Here is a 14931-nt window from a genome sequence, read left to right on the forward strand (position 1 = left end):
TCGGTTAAATACAAGAAAACAAACACGGCATTTTCCCATGATGCAGCAGGTCAGCGTTCACGTGTGGGTGGTCTCCGTCCTGAGAACCACTGGAGGCGCTGGTGCTGGTCACTGCCCACAGCTGTGGGACGGCGGAACACTGCTTTACTGCAGCAGCACGACGGCCGCGGAGGCAGAAGAAGCTCCGGTGGAAGCTTTGGAACGCTTTGGAACGCTTTGAAACGCTTTGACTCTGGTCCACGTTCCTCCTCTCACCTTCTGTGTTTCTGCCTTTTTCTAAAGGCCAAACGTTAAATGAGGGAAACCTCCGCTTCACCGGAGTAAATGTTTTATTGACGCGTCTAATGAAACAACAGCCAGTGGCTGCGACTCGCAACATTACTAATTAACCACCGGGATCATTAGAGTTCAACTGAGGTGACCTTTGACCCCTGACAGTTGCTCTGCTCTAACAACAAGAACAGAACAAAAAGCTAAATTCAGGGTTCCTTTGGCATAAACTCCTGACGTTCCTTCATCGTTCCCATCTTTCATTCCCTCATCAGTCACGGCTCCGCATCAGGCCACGAGGCGCTGGCTTCTCCTTTGTGCTCGTTCCCTTTGAGTGTGAGTGTGATCTGTTGTGTCCCAGCGTGTGGTTCCACCTCAGTGATCACACACGTCTTTGTCCTTCAGCTGTTTGATTTAGACTTTTGCAGGAACCACCATGACTCTGAAACAGGAAGTCGACACAGGCTCTTTGTTTGTGCCCCCTCCATAAACCCTGACCTCTGTCCTGTGTGGACTCCTGCTCCCACTTTCTCCCTCCTCCGTCATCATCACTCCTCCTCCTCACAGTAAACAGCCCCTGAGCAGCGTGTTTTACTGAGGGCGGCCTCTGGTTCTGCTGGAACTGCATCACCTCAGTGAGGGACAGTTTCAGGCTGTGAGGACGGCGTTTGGGTGAAAAACAAGACGTGTCCAGCGTTCGTACAGGAAGTAAAGAGCTCCACCCTCATCCTGAGGAGAGCTGTCGTGAACAGTGAGGGTTCAAACTGAGGCTTCAGCAGACGATGGAGACGGCAGCTTTAAGCCAACGTTAAGTAGTTCAGACATGAAATGGACTCATTAGAAGTGAGTTAATGAATGAGTCGTCGCTGCATCATGTTTGGTCCACTGATGTGATGCAGCAGCCAACAGCACCAGCTGACACACACACAGGCAGACACACACAGGTAGACACACACACATGCAGACACACTCACACACACACACGCATGCAGACACACACACGCACGCACGCACACACACGCATGCACGCACACACACACACACACACACACACACACACACTGTGACAGTGTGGGACGGCGCTGCTTTCCTGACAATCGCCGTCGTACTTGACAGAGTATCAGGGTTCCTCCAAGTGTCAGATTGTGGCGCCTGCACTTAAGCCGTGCAGCGCGGCGCTCGGTGCCAAGCGCGGTTTAGGCTCAATCGATGATGTCTGTGCCGAGCGGAATCAAAGGACTTTCAAACGGCTGTCCCTAAAAATAAGGGAGCGGCGCATCAGCGCGTGGCAGCTGCACTAAAAGCTGATCGGATGCTGTAAGAGGACGAAACCTCGGCTCAGCGCTAAACGCTTCTCCTCCAGCTGGATGTTGGAGGAGAAGCGTTCTGTGCTGGAATCTCACACCTGTGGTTGGTGTGAAGTCCACCTTTGGCCCCATCACATAAATAAATGAATATTGGGTCAAAATCAGCAGGTTTGGCCTCTGGCCTCAGCTCCTCTGTCCTGCTCCTGTTCCTCTGTTCTGCTCCTGTTCCTCTGTTCTGCTCCTGTTCCTCTGTTTCTCTGTTCTGCTCCTGTTCCTCTGTTTTGCTCCTGTTCCTCTGTTCTGCTCCTGCAGCAGTTCCAGCGTCTCTTACTCTTTGCAGATGATACTTCCCTGTGATGGATCTGTGTTGTCTGATTGTAATGAGTTATTAATAGTCTGAACAGAAGCCTGCGTCTGTGTTTTCTTCTTGTTTCTTGGTGGCGTCTGCTCCGGCCCAGATGAGCTCTTCATGCTTCTTCATACTCTTCGATGACCTCGTCCTCTTCCAGAACCTCCTTGCTGATGACAGTAATTATCACCATGCGAGTGTGTGGCCGCGCTCGGCCCGAGCCTCGCGGCCGCGTCCTCGGGGAGGTGTCGCTGGCAGCGCCAGGCTGTGTGACAGCACAAGGCCCGGTGTGGGTTAGCGTCTGGATCAGCGCCAGCGCTGAGATCCTATCGGCAGCGCCGTGACCTCATGCTGCTGAGACGTCTTTGCACAGTGTGAGTTGTGTGCGTGCACGCTTCTGCCCACATGACGGGTGGAAGACAAATGTGGCTCGGAGCTGTGGGTTCTATGGAGCGGTTCTGGTTTATTGTCCTATGAAACAGCTGAGTGGAGCCGGCCTGAGGGAGGTTCCTTTGTTCTGTGAATAAGCACAGTGGTGCATGTTTTTCTAATGGACGGATCAGCAGCGCAGCATCCTTCACGTCTCCACGTTCTTAATGCGAGGTGCCACTGGAATGGCAACGCATAATTATGTGTGTACCACACGTTTACACCGACAACTGAGTCACTGAACGCATCCATAGCATCATGAATGAGTAAAACCTCCATCAAACACAGTGACGTGAAGCTGAACACAGCGTGTGCTGCAGACGCCGACGTTTCCTCTGAGCAGTGACCGGCTGTGACGTTAACCTGTGTGTGTGTATGTGTGTGTGTGCGTGCGTGCGTGCGTGCGTGTGTGTCACTGTGTGTCACTGTGTGTGCGCGTGCGTGCATGCGTGTGTGCGCGTGTGTGTCTGTGTGTGTGTGCGCGTGCGTATGTGTGCACGTGCGTGTGTGTGTGTGACTGCATGCGTGTGCGTGTGTGTGTCTTTGTGTGTGTGTGCGTATGTGTGTGTGTGTGTGTGCGCGCGTTTGTATGTGTGTGTGTGTGTGTGACTGCATGCGTGTGCGTGTGTGTCTGTGTGTGTGCGTGTGTGTGTGTGTGTGTGTGTGTGTGTGTGTGTGTGTGTGTGTGTGTGTGTGTATGTGTGTGACTGCACGCGTGCCCCCCTTCACCACCGCAGCCTGATGCGGCGCCGCTCTCCTGTAATTACCCAGAAGCCCCTTCTCCGCAGGTCGCAGCATCCGTGTGCGCGGTGGGTTCCAGCCGTTTGTGCTCCAGCGGCAGCTTTGGGGACGCGTCCCGTTAAACCTCCCTTCCTCCTCAGGGCGTCAGAGGCAGACGCTGCTTCACTGAAGCCGCTCCAAACAGTCCATCCAACACTCGCTGCTCATGTACGAGGACAGACACACAACAAGTGTTGGTGCTTTGTGACTGGGTGCCGTTCACGTTCCGCTTCCATCTGCGCGTTCTTCTGATTTTCCAACATGACAGGAAGTGAACAGGTCCGTCTGGGCTCCACCCAGCCGGTGCCGCTCCTCAGAGTCACAGCCTCTGGATCCGTGAGCAAAGCAGCTTTTCTGCCTTTGTAATCTGGAATCAAAAACATACCAAAATATTCCTTCAGTTCATTAGACCGCCGACATATGGCTGCACTTTTAAAGGCTCCCTCAGCACATACCGCACTCGGCACCCGCCCGTCCTCTCACAATCATTTGCAAGCTAAAATTGGCCCCAACACAAACACACTCGCCGTAATTAATGGACACGAACGAGCATTAGAGTGATTTATTGGGCTGTTATTGGCCTTTTATTAAACCCTGATTAATGGCTCTGAATGCTTGGAAGTACTTTGCATGAAATTGGAAAGATATCAAGATGTTGAACAGTTGCAGGGAATCTGGGCTCGGAAGCCGAGCTGCTCGTCTGCTCTGCCACATTCCAGCATGAAACGAGCTGCAGAGCGAGTCTGGGGTGTCAGCGAGGCCCGGTTCGAGGCCGGTTCTGATCTTTGGGCTGTGACTCAAGCTGTTTGTCCTCAGACCCACTCGCTGCTCATTTGCTGATCTCCTACTGTTTTTATGTCGCTCTCGCGTTCACTCGCGCCGTCTTTTCTGCTCACATTGAAATTCTCGCACACATTTGATTCCTTTTCCGACTATTTTTCAAGCTTGACAGATTTTTTTCATGTGTGTGATTATGTTGGAGTTAAAATGTGGGAACTGCATTAGTTTACTGCCGTTGGTGTGATGGATTCATCAGAGTGAAGCTTCGCTGTCCGTAAACGACGCCGCTCGTTGACGTCTGTCTCAGATCCAGAGGTTTTAGCTTTTATGGGGCAGCCGTCGGTGCTTCTGCTGCTGTTGCTGCTGTGTTGAACCGGACCCGCTGCGTGTCTGGAGCGGACTCAGTGAACATGCTCCAGTACCAGTGTTCATACTGACCAGCGCCGGGCGTCCACCTAGACGTCCAGCCTTAGTCTCAAAGCGTTAGGTTCATGAACCAGGAGCTGGTTTTGGCTGCTGATGACGCACATCTGGATTCTGACGGTTTGGTCACTTTGCCCTTTTATAGACTCAGCTTCTGCGGCGACATGTGGATGATGAGAAGGCGACTTGAGGCCCAGCAGCTCTGGAGCAAAAACAAGCGCTCCACGCAGATGCTGAGGTGGAGCCACCCTCTGCTAACGGGTCAGAACCGGGCCGCTCTGGTCTGGCGCCGCGCGGTTCGCGTGTTTGTGGGGAAAAGCGCCTTGTTATTGGACGAAGACGAAGGACTCAGCAGCTCTGCTCTGCATGTTCACCGCTCTAATACTGACCCGCCGGATCCTCAGAACCTGCTCCACCTGAAGGGATCGGGCTGAAACCGGAGGTAAACAGCGATAAGGACGCGAGCGCCTTTAAGTGTCTAATAATCACAATTTTATCTGAGGTTCAGCTGAACAAGCGGGTTGTGCTTAATTAGAGCGGCTTCACCTGGGAGCTGCTGTTTGTCTCAGCTGAGCTAAACAAACTGACTCAGCCTGAGAAATGATTAACTCGTCTCTTAATTGTGTGTAAAGTCTTATTACTCTACACGTGAACAACAGAAAACACAAGAACTAAGGAGTTTACTGGTTTAGGGAGTTGTTTCTTTCTCTCTCCATCTCCATCTTCCGGCCGAGGCTCGCTCCGTATCACTGATGCTGATGCTGAGGCTTTGTCGCCTGTAGTGAACGCCGCTGATCCCCTCGGACGGATTACGATTCAGCGAACAAACACACGTGTTGTGTGTCTGTTCTTCACAGTCCATATGGCTTTTTTCACATGTACACAACAAGTTGCGACATGTTCTGCGTGAAGGCTGCAGAAAGGTTCTGGAAACGAGGCCAGATGCTCTTAATAGATCACACAGGGTCTGGTTGTTTGTGCGCAGTTATTTATTAATGAGACGAAACAACGGAGACGACAGAGAATTTAATAAACAAAGACGAGGAACCTAATAAAAGGCGATTATTACGTTTCCACCTTGTTACATAAAAAGGATCCGTCGAACATCTGCGAAGCTGAAGTGTCAGATTCTGAAGAAACTTTGACCAACTATCTCTCGGAACCGCCCGCGCGCCGTGGACCCGCCCGCTGTTGGACGCTGCCCACACCTCGGACCGGAGCCGCACGTCGCGAGCCTGCGTGCGCAGCTCCAGCCCTGCACGCGCGCGTCGGGAGCGCACAGGGGGCGCACCGGGATCACTTTGCTCCAGACCCTCGGAACTGTCGGTCGCAGCAGCTTCTCGGAGCGAGGAATTCGGGGAGTGGAGGTTCCTGCTGTCGCTGGTTCTAACGGCGTTTGCGCTGCGTCGCTCCGTCAGAAGCCGCTGAGACGGAGCACTCGAGCGGAGGCTGCGGCTGCGCTGCGACCGCTGTAACGGCTGCTTCTCCGCGTCTGCTGCTTGGAACTACGGCCGCTCCACAAGTCCGAGGTTCCACCGAGAGGCGCGCGCGCGGCTGCGGGTTCCAGCGGATTCCTCCTTGTGGCGTCCGCTCCTTTTCTCCGCGTTTGGATTATTTTCTCCGCCGACGGACGCGATGCCGAGTTGCTCCGTGACGGACGCGGGGATCGGCTGCTGAAGCCGGACGCCGCGCGCCTGCGGCAGCCGCTGCGTTCACTTTGAGACGTTTTGCTTGTTGTTTTCGGCGGACGGAGCCTGGAGCCAAAGCGGACGTTGTGTTTGTGCTGAACCGTAATCTCCACCATGTGTGCGCCGTGCAGTGTGATAGGGATGCGCAGTGGAGTGCTATTGTTCCTCCTCACCCAGGTCGCCTCCGTGGCTCCGTTGACTCAGACCGGTAGGTGTGGAGCGGGTCCGTGACAACAGGCGGCTCGGCGGTTCTGGTCCATTTTGCATCGTTTTGCAGCATGTTGCCTCTCACCTGTTCTGCCTCGGTTTCCCCTGAGAGCAGCTCCGCGGGGGTTCGTCTTATGGAGCGTCTAACGGGCTATTAGCCTTATTATGTTCACAGGGAATTAAGGACTCCGCAGAAACAGCAACTACAAATGAAGAACAGACACTACGGGTCCCCGTGTTTATTGTGTTGAGATAAAATAATGTTCGTAATGATCGGGACATTTTACCATGAGACTTCAGTTTATATTGTGTATTTGTCGCGTTGTAACATTAATAATAATAGTAATAATAATAATAATAATAATAATAATAGTAATAATAATAATAATAATAATAGTAATAATAATAATAGTAATAATAATAATAAATCCTAAAACGCCCTGTTTGCAGGAGGCAGAGCCTCCTCTCAACGGGCTCAGCGGCACTTTATGACACGGAGCCGCCTCACTTTCCAGAACTACACTGGTTCTGGCGTCGTCTCCTTTTCCAGAGGTTTGGCGTCAAGCAGCGGCGCCGAGCTTTTACCTCCTTCACCCGCACCTCCGCTCAGCTTGACGCCGAAAAGGCGCAGATTGTGGCGCAGTTGTGCGCGCACAGCGTCCACTCGCTCTCCACTAACTGCCTCCTAACTTTTCCTGTGCTGCAGATAAATGCGGAGGGAGCATCGACATCCACAGCGCGGACTACCTGACCTCCCCGGGGTATCCCAGCGCCTACCCGCCCTCCCAGCAGTGCGTGTGGGTCATCACTGCCCCCGAGCAGAGCCAGAAGATCCTCATCAACTTCAATCCGCATTTTGATTTGGAGGACAGAGACTGCAAGTAAGAGTTCAGCCCTCGCTCCTCTCCTCTCTCTCTCTCCCCAATGCTGCCTGGATACAGGGTGAAACTCTGCCACCTATTGGACAAGGAGTTAACAGCAGCCTCCAGCCAAGTGGAGGTGCAGGGATGAGATATGGCACCAGGGCTGCTGGCAATTACTTCAGAAGAAATGGGCTTTGATGGGTTCTGTAATTCATACATGATAAGGAGGGAGGGTGTCTGGTGGCGTGGAGGGGGTTTAGAGAAGCAGAACTTTCTGTGGTGGAGCTGTGTTTGAGTGGAGAGTGAGTGAGGAGATGGTGTTGACCTTTCATTTACCTGTTTGTGTGGAGCTGAGAGCAGCGCTGGTTCTTTAAGTCGGAGGATATTGAAGGAGAAGGAAACCAAGGAGCCAGTTTCACTGTGTGCTCGTTACATTAGGAGGAACTCATGTGACTCCAGAACTCACATTTCTTCCTGATTAAAGCTGTGAACGTAGTGAGTGGAATTTATTTGGGATTCAGTTGAATGAATAATAGGTTTGATGAGATCAGCTCGAACGCCCTGAGTGACAGAATAATCTGCAGATGAACTGACAGAAACGGTTGTGGTTCTGTAAGAGTAACATGACAAACGCTCCGGTCACCGCTGCACATGGTTCTGTAAACAAGCGTCCGTGACCCAGAGACACACAATGTTGCGTGGACGCACAGCTGCCCGTGTGTTGGCTCTTCATAAATAAGCCTGTTTTTACGCCGGCTGCTCCGTCTTCTTTAAAAGCTCCATAAACAGCCGCTGTGTAAATCAGCGCGGCCACAGATGGACTCCTCCAATACTATGGGATCGCGTTTCGCCACCGAGGGACTAATAAACATCAGCGTCCGGACAGATAGTGGATATTGTGTGTCACTGAGTGGATTGCACACCTACATCATGGCTGCAGCCACGCGCTTGTAGAAGCGGTGGAAGGAACCAGGTGAGCGTGAGTGGCTGTGGTAGAAGGTACCAGGTGAGCGGCTGCGGTAGAAGGAACCAGTTGAGCGGTAGAAGGAACCAGGTGAGTGGCTGCGGTAGAAGGAACCAGGTGAGTGTGAGTGGCTGTGGTAGAAGGTACCAGGTGAGCGGCTGCGGTAGAAGGAACCAGGTGAGCGGTAGAAGGAACCAGGTGAGTGGCTGCGGTAGAAGGAACCAGGTGAGTGTGAGTGGCTGTGGTACAAGGAACCAGGTGTGCGGCTGCGGTAGAAGGAACCAGGTGAGTGTGAGTGGCTGTGGTACAAGGAACCAGGTGAGCGGCTGCGGTAGAAGGAACCAGGTGAGCGGTAGAAGGAACCAGGTGAGTGGCTGCGGTAGAAGGAACCAGGTGAGTGTGAGTGGCTGTGGTACAAGGAACCAGGTGAGCGGCTGCGGTAGAAGGAACCAGGTGAGCGGTAGAAGGAACCAGGTGAGTGGCTGCGGTAGAAGGAACCAGGTGAGTGTGAGTGGCTGTGGTACAAGGAACCAGGTGAGCGGCTGCGGTAGAAGGAACCAGGTGAGCGGCTGCGGTAGAAGGAACCAGGTGAGTGGCTGCGGTAGGAGGAACCAGGTGAGTGTGAGTGGCTGTGGTAGGAGGAACCAGGTGAGCGGCCGCGGTAGAAAGAACCAGGTGAGCGGCCGCGGTAGAAAGAACCAGGTGAACCAGGTCTGTGTTCATCTGAAACCCGCTCCTGGACCTTTCCTCCTTTTCTTTCACGTCTTTCTATTCAGCTGTTGACCTGAGTGGGCACAGCTGCAGTGGAGGCGGTAAACGTTTCCACCTCAGGCTGAAGGGCCGGTCCTGGTCCCTGGTGCCGGGCCGGGCCGGGCCGGGCCACCCAGAGGCACCTGGTTTCCTCAGGGACCTCGGCCGCGCTCCATTGGCTGCTTCTTTTTGTTGTGCGAGCTTGTGTTGGATGCGGGCGGCGGTGCAGCTCTCAGCTCTCAGACTTGGCAGGAGCTGAGTTGTTTTTGGGAGCCAGTCAAACGTTCCAAATATGCCCATTGATGGTCTTTAAGCATTTGGCGCGACCACGGTCCCTCTGAAAAATTTCCTGAGATTCCTTTTAAGAGCTTTTTATGAGCATGTGATGCCAAGAGGCTCAACTTCAAGTCCACACGATGACACTTCAGACGGTCAGGCCGTGACTGGATGAATGTAATTAACGCGATGTTAATAGATCAGATTGTTTGTCGACAACTCGTGTTGAACCAGAACCGTCTGTGTTTAGTCCAGTAAGTCCTGCTTACGTAGCGGTGGAGGTTCCGTGGCCAAACGGAGCTGCTGGCATTTCGGTTCCAGTGAGAACACGTCTCTCTCCTGCTCCGTAGCTCTGCTAATAGAAGGCTCCACCTCCCCTCCCCCATCAGATAACAAGTCGCTGCATGCCCCTTCCTCTCAGTGCCATAATTAAATTACTGGACCACACTGGAGCATGTTCTAGTGCTGTTAACAAGCCAAACAAAGGAACCGAGGCTCCGACATTCATGTCACTGAATATCTTCCCTGCTCACGGCCGGAGGATGTAATTATGACCCCTGGTCAGAATGTTGTCATTGTGTTTTGTTCCCGAGTGATTCATGAGGAGAGACTCAAAACGAGGGAGTTTTGTGTTAAATGGCTGGAGGTCTGCAGACGTTCCCACAGTGGAACCAAGGAAAACAACAGAACATGCAACAGTCCCTGCAGCATCGCTGACGCTGATACTGGGATTAATGTGCGGCTCACATTCAGCTTCTGGGAAGTCAATCAGCCACAAAATCTCCAGTGACACAATCTCGGCGAACAGACTCCAGTTCAGATGAACCAGTATCACACACACTAGGCCTCGGCCAAACTGGAGCAGCACCAGAACAAATCTTGTCTCACGTCCATGTCTGAAATAGCGCGGCTGACAGAGTGAATCCCCGCGGAGCCGGGGAAAATAGAGCAGAGGCGTCAGGAACGCGCGTCGGTGGCGGGATAATTTGGGACGTGGTTGGAGCTGATGTGGTTCCTCCCACACGCAACTGAGACGGAACAAACGCTTTGTCAAGGTGAGCGCAGTAGTAGTGAATGGAGATCTCTGTAAAATGAGTGGCAGCTCAGCTTTCAGGGGTCAAATATGTGTGCACCAGTAGAAGCCTCACTTACCCAGAATGCACTGCAGCAGAAGCTAGACTCGGTTGAACAATTATAAAACCTGATTTTTGAGGATTTTAGGTTTGAGCAGAAGTAAATTTATGTCAACAATATTCAAAAGCTTCAAACACTGGATCCAGTGATGAATTGAAAACTTCTGAGTGATCGATGAAGTGACTGATTTGAGGAGAAGAGACACTGATCGTGCTCCTGATGAGGATGGATGGAGCTTGTTTCCAGCGTTATTCATATTTCCGGGCCGTGGTTCTTTGCTGCCGGTTCCGTGCGGCTTCAGACCGAGGCGCTGCCTCAGCAGCAGAGGCTCAACCCGCCCCTGCAGACGCGCGTTTCCTCACTGCCGCCGTCGCAGTCGGCTGCTGGCTCGCCTCCAACGCTTTGAGGCGTGAACCTTCAAAAAGCGTTTGACTCTTTGTTCTGTGTGTTTTGCAGCGACGCGTCTCTTCTTCTTGTTACTTTGAAGATTCTAAAGAGCTGTGAGAATTAGGCCGATGAAAGATGGATCTCAGTTTTATTTTCCTGTCTGTGGTTTGAGTGGCTCCCGTTTCTGTTCTATCCATTAAAATGTTTTTGCGACTGTTCTGGAGTCTTCAGAGATTTAACGACTCCGAGGTTTAATAGGTACAGTTAAAAACACCAGAGTTGTTGTCTCCTGCTGGATTCGCCTTCCAACATGACTACATTTCCCACGATACAGTGGGGTCTCAGTCTGGGATTCTCGCAGAACTTATCGTCATCAAACAGAGGAAATTGGTTTCATCATTAAATCCCACACCACATTCAGCATCGCCCTCACAGATCCTTAAATATGAAAGAAAAATGAGACAGAATCAGAGATGAGACGACGAAGAAATCCACAAATGATGGAGTCTGATCTCTGAGATCAACAAGCGGAGGCAAGGGAATAAAGAGAGAAAAGGAGAGCAGGAGGGCACAACGTGTTGACGGAGCCGAAGCTTCAGGCTGGACTCATCCTGACCCTCCTCCTCCTCCTCCTCCTCAGCCTCGGGCGCTGCTGTTGCTGTCTCCATCCCATCATCCCCCTCCACTCCATCACTTTCCCTCTGTCTGAACTCCAGGTGCACCCGTCGTGTCCCACTGACTAATTAACCACATTAGCAACATGAGAGTCAAGTTGAAAAACCCAACAGTGTTCTTTAGTTCACATAAAGAATAATTATAGATTGTTGTTCTAGATTATTGGACATTTATGGTGTTTTAATCTTAGCGAGCATAAGATTCCACCACCAGAACAAACTTGTGACTTTACTTGAATTTATTTGAGCTTGTTTCATTTAATTTCGTCCTTTTAATATATTTTTTTTTTAATAAATAACACTAAATTGCACCAACCTGCTTTTTCTAGTTAACATAAAGCTGTTAGTGTCTGAGTGGTGGCTTCCTCCAGAAGCAGAGCAGAGCGAGAACGGGACAAACTGGTGGACTTACTCTCACCAGCTGACTCCTGTCTTTCTGCAGCAAATATTTGTCTAATGGAAGGAAGGGCGGACTTTGAATCCTGCTATTGTTTCTCGGATGTAAGTGTACATTGTTTGGATTCGCTTTTCTAAACAATTACGGAACACATACACGCAAAGGTTAAGGAGTTAAGTAACGCAATAGATATAATCCACAGAGCAAAGAGACACAAACAGCTGGAAACGTAAGCGCACAGTCACGCACACAGGAATGGAAACACATGTCAGATTAGACTTTTAACGAGCAGATTAACGGGGGGTGTAAACGTGGCACAAGCTCAGCTGCAAACCCTGGATTTATAGAATGTTTCTACTGATACACTCCAGATGTGCCAGCAGCGACAAACATATGACAGAGGGCATCTGTCGAACAACAGTTGGATTTCTGAGAGATGATGAGTTTGAGGGACAGACGGGAAAAGTCACAGACACAAAAGTCCCAGAGGCCTAGAGGAGAGTAGGACCTGAGTCCTAGAGGACAGTCGGACCTGAGTCCTAGAGGACAGTCGGACCTGAGTCCTAGAGGACAGTCGGACCTGAGTCCTAGAGGCGAGTAGGACCTGAGTCCTAAAGGACAGTAGAACCTGTGTCCTAGAGGAGAGTAGGACCTGAGTCCTAGAGGAGAGTAGGATCTGAGTCCTAAAGGACAGTAGAACCTGAGTCCTAGAGGAGAGTAGGACCTGAGTCCTAGAGGACAGTCGGACCTGAGTCCTAGAGGACAGTCGGACCTGAGTCCTAGACAACAGTAGGACCTGAGTCCTAAAGGACAGTCGGACCTGAGTCCTAGAAGACAGTAGGACCTGAGTCCTAGAGGACAGTCGGACCTGAGTCCTAGAGGCGAGTAGGACCTGAGTCCTAAAGGACAGTAGAACCTGTGTCCTAGAGGAGAGTAGGACCTGAGTCCTAGAGGAGAGTAGGATCTGAGTCCTAAAGGACAGTAGAACCTGAGTCCTAGAGGAGAGTAGGACCTGAGTCCTAGAGGACAGTCGGACCTGAGTCCTAGACAACAGTAGGACCTGAGTCCTAAAGGACAGTCGGACCTGAGTCCTAGAAGACAGTAGGACCTGAGTCCTAGAGGACAGTCGGACCTGAGTCCTAGAGGCAAGTAGGACCTGAGTCCTAAAGGACAGTAGGACCTGAGTCCTAGAGGAGAGTAGGACCTGAGTCCTAGAGGAGAGTAGGACCTGAGTCCAGTCGGAACTCTGAAATGCAGTTGTTGATGTGATCACAGATGAGGGCTGACCCACTTTTTTCTGTCAAACGCGTACAATTAAATTTGACCTACAAATATTTCCCTGCTTTCATCTCTAAAAGCCCTAAAACTGCGTATGTGAGCATCTGAAACTAAACTCCATCCACGTGATTTATCAGTTGAGCTCGTATCTGATGTAAAAGGCCTGTGACAACTCGATTTCACGCTTGGGATGGGTCAGCGTTGGGATACGAGGGTCGGGGTCCTGCTGTGAGTTGACCTTCTGCAGGGACCATGAGCCGTCCTGGGAGGTTTTGTCCTTTGCAGATATGTGGAACAGGAAACCGCCCCCAGCGGAGCCAAAATGGAGTCCCGCTAGCTGCATAGACAATAAAAGCTTTTTCTCCTGAAGCTTGGGAAGGAATGTGTCTTATCTGTCCTCGGGGGGAAGACGTGCACGGCACAGGAGGAATCAACAACGCACCCAAACGAGTGCGTGCACGTTTACATGCTCTGTCTGCTTCTCTGTGGTTTGTCTGTCTTTCCCCTGAAGCTTCATCACATCGACCCCGACAGGAGGTCCGAGCTCACTGACTGACTCACCGTGACTCCTGCTGACAAAGGGAAACTCAACAAGTTCGCAGGAAAGAGGAAGTCAATGGCCTCAAGTGTTGAGCACATGATAAACTCATGTTTCTTCATCTTGTATATGAATTCATGTTCCTCCTTAATGGATTCTAGCATAGAGGCCCCTCAAAGATGAACTTCCCTCTCCAAAGGCAACACATTACCTCACAGTCCAGCAGCTCTGTTGCTCAACGACATCTTTCTTTCACAATGTCCGAGTGCTTCCTCCTTCTCTCCCTCCTCGTTGTGAAACCGGAGCAGCCCCTGTTGGGTTTCAGGGTTTGTGTGTGTGGGATGGAGCAGGTCTGATTAATGCCATGTGTTTCTGGATGTGCAGCGGGGCTGGGCCTCGCTGAGCTGCAGGCCCAGCGCTTAAAGCTGACACATGTCGGCTGCAGTGGAAGTGACACAGTGTTTATTGCTTTGGCCTTACTTGGCTTCACACACGTGTTGATTGTTGTTTGACAAAGCGCCTTTTTCCTCCTGAACATCCCAGGTGCACACGGAGTCTGAAGATACCGTGACGCGAGGCAGGAGGCACTGTGAAGTTCCTTCACTCAGGCAGCTGCATTTTTTATTTCACGTACAAAACATGAAGCAGCAAACCCCAGTCGCTTCAACTTTCTCATTAAACCCTCAATGAGTTAGCAGCAAATCTCATTTCATCCTTCTGAGTCCCTAAACTGTGTGTCGAGACATCAGAGGGAAAACACTGTTCTTCTTCCTCCTTCTGTCGGATTAGAGCTTCCTAAATGAGAACAAATTCCAGCTCCTCCACGTCTCCCTTTTAATTTCCCTGCAGGATTGTGCCGTGCCTTTGTATGTGTGCTGCTGAGGTGAAGGAGGAGGATATTCATACTTTGGGTGCATGGCCCAATTTATTTTTTTGGGCAGAGCCGGGAGTTAGCGCTTGTGAGCGTGTGTGATCCTTCTGGCTTTATTAGGATTTGCTTTTCATCGTTTTACTCCAGACACTAGGATTGTTCCAAATAATCCATCATCCTAATAAAGTTTGGATGAGTTGGTTTGTTTTGAAATTTGAGTGCTAAATAAAACCTGAAAGGCGTGTGGGTGGACCGGTGGCAGGCGTGTGACTCGTGTAACACTCCAAACTGTGGGAGTGTTCTTATGTCTTTGCCAGGACCAGAGTCAGAGGCCTGGTTTCTAACCCATCCACACTGGCAGCACCAGTCAGGACATGATTTATCTCTGAAATAGCCTCATCCTCTTTGCCTTTAGAGCCTTTGGAGCCTTGGGTTGTGTTTGTTGAATTGTGTTAGTTGGGTTGTGTTGTGTGGTGTTAGTTGGGTTGTGTTACTGTAGTTGGGTTGTGTCTGTTGGGTTGTGTTAGTTGAGTTGTGTTGTGTTAGTTGGGTTGTGTTAGTTGGGT

The 14931-nt window shown here is 51.2% G+C and overlaps 1 protein-coding gene and 1 long non-coding RNA gene across 7 annotated transcripts in view; both read left to right on the forward strand.

Annotated features, from left to right (window-relative positions):
- LOC114844153 (neuropilin-1a-like) overlaps nucleotides 1-14931 on the forward strand; it is a 75657-nt gene that overhangs the window by 32658 nt on the left and 28068 nt on the right. For 4 of the 6 annotated variants that reach the window (XM_055503746.1, XM_041068132.2, XM_055503747.1 and 1 more), the window contains one exon: nucleotides 6940-7114. In XM_055503746.1, the coding sequence (XP_055359721.1) occupies nucleotides 6940-7114 (175 nt within the window). Of the gene's footprint in view, nucleotides 1-5574; nucleotides 6235-6939; nucleotides 7115-14931 lie in introns of those variants that run through there. The other 2 variants (XM_029131267.3, XM_029131268.3) reach the window with 2 other exon arrangements.
- On the forward strand, nucleotides 7121-14196 carry LOC129603283 (uncharacterized). The gene is made up of 2 exons (XR_008693044.1): nucleotides 7121-8648; nucleotides 8709-14196. It is a non-coding gene; the product is annotated as an uncharacterized LOC129603283 (long non-coding RNA).

Source organism: Betta splendens, chromosome 17 (genome assembly GCF_900634795.4).
Source record: "Betta splendens chromosome 17, fBetSpl5.4, whole genome shotgun sequence".
NCBI classification, from domain to species: Eukaryota; Metazoa; Chordata; class Actinopteri; order Anabantiformes; family Osphronemidae; genus Betta; species Betta splendens.